Source organism: Netta rufina (genome assembly GCF_964035555.1).
Source record: "Netta rufina genome assembly, chromosome: 7".
NCBI lineage: Eukaryota > Metazoa > Chordata > Aves > Anseriformes > Anatidae > Netta > Netta rufina.
Genome location: NC_140130.1, coordinates 29,454,743 through 29,460,742, shown reverse-complemented (window position 1 = coordinate 29,460,742; position 6,000 = coordinate 29,454,743). Strand labels below are relative to the sequence as shown.

The 6,000-nt window shown below is 40.1% G+C and overlaps 1 protein-coding gene across 3 annotated transcripts in view; it reads right to left on the bottom strand.

The window, feature by feature from the left end:
* Window positions 1-4,619: 4,619 nt before the first annotated feature.
* TRUB1 (TruB pseudouridine synthase family member 1) overlaps window positions 4,620-6,000 on the bottom strand; it is a gene marked incomplete at its 5' end in the record, with an annotated part of 51,099 nt that continues 49,718 nt past the window's right edge. For all 3 annotated transcript variants that reach the window (XM_084290600.1, XM_084290601.1, XM_084290599.1), the window contains one exon: window positions 4,620-5,139. In XM_084290600.1, the coding sequence (XP_084146726.1) occupies window positions 4,925-5,139 (215 nt within the window). In that variant the 3' untranslated portion in view covers window positions 4,620-4,924. The remainder of the gene's footprint in view (window positions 5,140-6,000) is intronic.

Below are 6,000 nucleotides of genomic sequence, written 5' to 3'. Positions count from 1 at the left end.
TCTGGTGAGAGAAAGGCTGTTTTGTAGGCTAGAGAGACATTTGTGTGTTTATACTACAAGTTCTATTGCCTCATTTCTTCTCCCACTCACATTCAGTTACCAGCTTCTGGGGCAAACCACACATGCCCTTCTCCAGCCCAGCGTGGGCACAGCATTGTTTCACTCTCCACAACACACACTGCCACGTGATATGGGAAAGGTAGGGAGAGCAGCTCCTTTGACATGACCCCACTTCTTGGAGTGAGAGGCGAAGAGGGAGAAGGATTCAAGTCCAAGACACTCACACCCATAACAAAATCCTCAGGGGTTTCTCTCGCGTCCATGTTAACAGTTTCTCTGAAGCACTGCAGCACCTCTAACATTTCTTCAAAAAGAGAATTGGAAAAAATAAAGTTTCCATAGTGCAACACAGTCCTGTGTTTTCCCTGAACACTTCTTATCTGAAAACACCTGCCCCACTTACCATCTTCTTGCTGTGCCTGCTGGACACCTGTAGGAGCCTAGCAGCTCTCAGAGACAGCGAGCAAAGATGTGCGGTCTCATCACACAGTGTAAAGACATCAGCATTCAGATAACCCTGCTTGTCTGACACGCTCTTAAGTACTGGTGATTTACTTAATCAAGTCTCACAAAGAGGCGAATTAAACCCCTGGCTATTAGAAACAATGACTGGTTTTTAATAGGGGCAGCAACTTCGCCTACAGGCTGGCTGAACCCATTCAGTGCCTCCGCGGCTTCCCTCTGGCTGCATGTTGTCACACACTCACCCGTCCACGTGCACGCTCGCTGTGTGCCTCTAAGGGCTTTTTAATAAAATGAATGCTGCTGCCAAGCGATTGCTTGGCTCTGCCAAGCAAACCAAGAATGACCCCAGCCATTAACATCTTAGAGCCATTCACGCTCAGAATAGCGACGCGATCATTTATTACACTGAAAATAGAAAATCATAAGGTATCCCAAAATTTGGGGAGTTATTCCAAGTTATCTGACTTTATTTTCTCCTAATAAACATACAAATCAAAAGCAGAACTGCAGGGTAAGAAGCTAAATGTTTAGTTATTGACGAAGGCACTCCTAGAATATTTCGCTAATGGCTCAGGCTTGATGAATATTAAAAAAAAAGAACCTATTGATTTTACTTAAAGACATTTCAAAAGTGCTCAGTGTGCTGGCAGCAGAAACACATTATGAAATGCACAGAAAAACTATGGTTTAAAGAAGGAAGAAGGAGACCCAGCCAGGCAGAGGCATTAGAAAAGGCTAAGTTAGGAAGCCCTTCTCAATCTCATTGACCGAGCACCAGCACTGGCAGCAGCAGCAGGGCCAGGCGAAGGCAGCCTGTGGCTATGGGCTAGAGATCACGAGTGCAGATTCGGGGTGGACAACGTTCAAGTCAGAACGCAGGACATGTTTTTCTAACAGGACTTTCCCCATGAACAACGCTCATTAAAATGTCACAGATCTTTACGTCCGTGTCACTGGCATATTTTAAGTGGTAAGTCACGGAGACACATGCATTTTATGGCCAGAAGAGCATAAAATTCCTATTAACTACCCTTTGTATCTAAACCACTCTCAGCTGGGAACTCGCTACTAACTTTTCTACTGGTCTCAGGAAAAATTGCATGTGCATGTTTCCTCTCACTCCAGATAGCCCTTAATTTTGAGATATGACCGTCAGTAATCAAGACCCATGATTTACTTCTGGAAAAACTTAAGTTTTTCTGTGGATAAATCACAATTCTGAAGTCTGGTATCTCAGAGACACGCACATTAGTAAGAAAAAAAAGAAGTTAAATGAGAGATTATTTCCCTAGGTTCCCATGGGAACACAATACTTACTTCCAGATCTGGAAAGTTTCAAGACACTTGGTTATAAACTCATTAAAACATACCAAAAAAAGATATTCCTGTGTTTTTCAGTGGCTTCCTGGTTACTACTTATTGGGATTAATGATTTAAAGGGAAGAGAGCCATTAAAGCACAAGGTTTCCTAGGAAAGAGCACACACGAGGTGGAGCACGTAGCAAAGACACTGGGAAGAAGCTGGCTTTTGTCTGAATTTTTAAAAAGATAGCTCAACTGGTAAGGGCTGGCACTTATCTGTGGTCACAAACCAGGCTCTTACTGCATCATTTGTTCATGGCTTTATGCACTCATTATGCTGTACCCTGTAAGGACAGCTCTCTGATGTCTGCCATCATTTTTTATGCTATCCAGCCATTTACAGCTGCAACCAAGCATACTTCATACTCAACTTCTAAGTGAAATAGCTTTCAAAGTGCAGTACAACTTATCTGGAGAGAAGGTGTTCATTAATTTGAGATGAAGAAGTTCATTAAAGGAAAAAAAAGGTGAGCTACAGCTGGTGAAAGTCTCCCACTTTTCCTACAGAGGAGTAAAAGCAATGAGGGAAATTTTATTTGTAGACTGAAAGTCCCATCAATCTTTAATAACACTGTCTACACACCTCATGCAGATTCCTGAACAACTGTGTTCCTTTTCTCTCCATGCTTTCCATACACGTTAGGACTTGCAGCCTAAATCGGGAGGTCTTACATGGAACAGCAAGAAAGCCATGGTAAGCATTAAACAAACTGCTAACATCTGAAATGTGCTGGACACTTATATCACTACATACAAATGTATCCTGTTAGTAGAAGAATTTTTCAATTGCACTAATTTTTAACTAAACAAATCCCTGTAGATGGAAGAAGGAGGCTAATAGGGTAATATCTTCTAGCTATTTTTAAAAGTTCAGAAGGATAAATACAGAAAATGAGAAGTTATTCAACCTAGAAGAACACAGGGATATGGACAATAAATTGAGAAGGTGTGTTTCAGTCGAAGTCTTTGATCATCCCCCATAAGTACATGGGAAAATGAAGTTTTCTGCTTTATTTCATTTCTTTAGAAAATAATCATTCTTCTCTGTTCCTATCCAAAGTACCAAAAAGTACTCCTAAAAGAAACTAAAGTCTCCCACTGCTCTCTTACAGTACACACTTTTCTTCCATCTCCTAAATCAAGATTTCTCAAAATAGTTACTTCATCCAGTCTACATTTCCCTTAAGTTTCTGTAAAAATATATAAAAGAAGAAAATTGTCTGTTTACTGAACAGTAAAATATAAACTCTATCCTCCCACCAAAAAAAAAGAGGGGGAGGGCTTCATTAATCTTGCATATACTTCAGTTTCTTATTTTATAGAAAACAAATAAAATATACTGCTGTCTGGAAAGGCATCCTGCAATAAGAAACTTCAGGGTATTTATTTCTTTTCTGAAGCTGAAAGCAAAGTTGGAACTTGATCATTTCACATAATACCAGCACACAGAGCACGCTGCTTTACATAAGGTGTAGATGAAGACATAAAATGCAGGGTGTGGAGATTCTAACTGGGAATAAAACGCAACTTCTTTCCAACAATAGAAGTAATTAGCTAGCAAGATAACTTACCATGGAAAGGAGCAAGGCAATTAACATGGAGTCATTAAATCAAATTTTCATGTCATTGTAAAAGATACACCCAACAAGATCTAACCACAGCCTGTTGGCTTCACAGCATTCAGTCACTCAGAGGAAGAGAATCGAGTCTCCGTACTCCAGAACTACAAACTGAAGGCGTGGGAGTGGTACAAAGCCACAGCCGCCCACTTGTCCAGCAGCAGTGCAGAACAGCAGCCAGTCCATTCCTCTTTGATGACATTTCAGTGGCACTTTCAAACGCAGGGCTTTCTCTCAGGTTTTACTCACATCTTTAAATTATTTCTCTTGTTCCACGTTATGACAAGAGGGAAGTAGACCTGCCACTAACTTGTCGACACATATGGAAGTCCTGTTAGGATAGTCCATTGCACAGATCGAAACCAGTAGGGTGCTTTTTAGCACTCTCAAACACCCCCGTCTTTTAGCCATTTTGGAAACCCCAAGAGAAGCAGTGCTGAGAAACAATCAGTGCAATCAGATTCTGTTGAACAAACGAACTGCGGAACAGGCCCTCAGTGTCCCACTGAGCTAACATGGTTTCAGCAAAGATCCTTTGTGGTGGATCCCACTGTTGTCCACCCAGCTTCTGGTCAGCACCAAACCAGCCAGACCCCAGAAGCACAGCAGCACCTGATAAACAGGAGACAGCTCACGCAATACAAGCAACACACAGCAGAAGTAAATTGGTATTTACAAGCCCAACGAGGACATAACTGTTAGCTACACTTTAAATGACAGATCATCACCAATCAGGACATCATACCAGAACAGAATATACACACCTGTAATGATGACTGCATCTTTCATAGCAGTAGTTACCAGTTACCTTTATGGACTCTTTAAACTTGTAAGCTACTTACACTGCTATTGCAGACCTAAAACATCAGCATCTAGGTTTAATGCATTCTGAGGAACATTTGACTGAAAGAACAATCAGCATAGCAGAAACAGCAGTAAGTGGGCACTTCTGAAATGGATTGCAAGAAAACAAATTGTCACTCCACATTCTTGTACCCTTTAAGCTATCAAAGTCTTATCACCATGGTACTTCAGCGTTTGATTAGCAGCTATAAAGGAGGAAAAAAGAAAAAGATTTTTCTTTGGACCACATTTAGCAAATCCTAAGGACATATATTTTTTTATTGAGGAATTATTAACAACAGTTATATTACACCCCATAGGTTCTTTAAAAGTTTATGAAGACTTGACTTCAGTGGCAGACCAATTTACAGCATGTTACAAGGGAAATAAACAGATCAGAAAACAGCAAGCACTGGATATTTTCAGTGAATGTTCTAGCCCCAGAAAACAGAACCATTTTTCTTGCACTGCAGTTTGTCCCAATACAGACCTGTAAATTTACACAAAAGGCAAGACAATCCCAATCCAATCTTAAAATGTCTCAATCATTCAGTCTTTTTCCTTGACCTAACTTATTACTTATCTTCACAGCTCACAGCAGTTTCTTCAGGATGCTCTGTCTTAAATTTTTTATGAGATGGTTCTCCTGGGAGAAGAGACATGCAATGCTCTAAGGATCGCGCAATTTCATCAATTGTCCATTTGTCTTCATGAAGTGCATGCTCCTCTAGCGTAAATGGCCCGTGTTTGGTTCGGGTCAGCTCCTGCATGCTGGCACAGGTAGAGAGTTCTACAGTACAGAAGAAAAGAGACTTTAGAAGAAGTGCACGGTCAAATTTAACTATTTGCAATGTACTTTTATATGTACTTTTATATGTAACCTTCTACATTATTCTGCTTAGCTTGAAAAGGCAGTTTGTGGAGATTCAACACTCATTTACATCTTCTTAAGTCTGAGGTGAGGAATTCCTTTGATTTCAGTAGATCTCCACTGCAGTAAGAGTTCAAAATCTGACAGGAAGTTGTCAGGAGGTTTTCCAGATTTAAATCAGAATGATGAGAGAGAAATAATGACATAAAATAAAAGCAGAACATTCTGTACAGAACATTCAAGTGACTTAGAAGACCATGTGCTATTTTCCATGCTTTTTGGAAAAGCATTTGTCCGTGTTTTTCAACATTTTTATCCTGTGCCACTCATCAGGATAATATAAACTAGGATAAGGAAAAATTCAAAACATAAACAAATGCTACGATGGGTTAAATACAAGTAGGACAGAATTACGTAATGAGGGGTTACAAAAGATAACCCCTTTTGTTTGTCAGCAACTGGAACTGACTTGAAAGTGCACAGGTGTACTAAAATATTCTTGTCCATACTTGCAGATGCAGGAGGATTTTTACTGCATTTCATACTCTGAAAAAGAGCCAGCTGGCTAGAGACTTTATCTTGGTTTGTTTTTAAAGGACTGAACACAACCCAGTATGCTCAGAAGACTGCAAAAGGAGAATCTCTGACTTGCCTAAGTACAAATAACAACATTGAAATTCATAGGGCTCTCCCACATCACTTGGTTTCTTGATCTGCAAATGTATCACTTAAAAAAATTGAAATGGCCTATCTGTTCTCCATCATGCAGTTTGATAGATA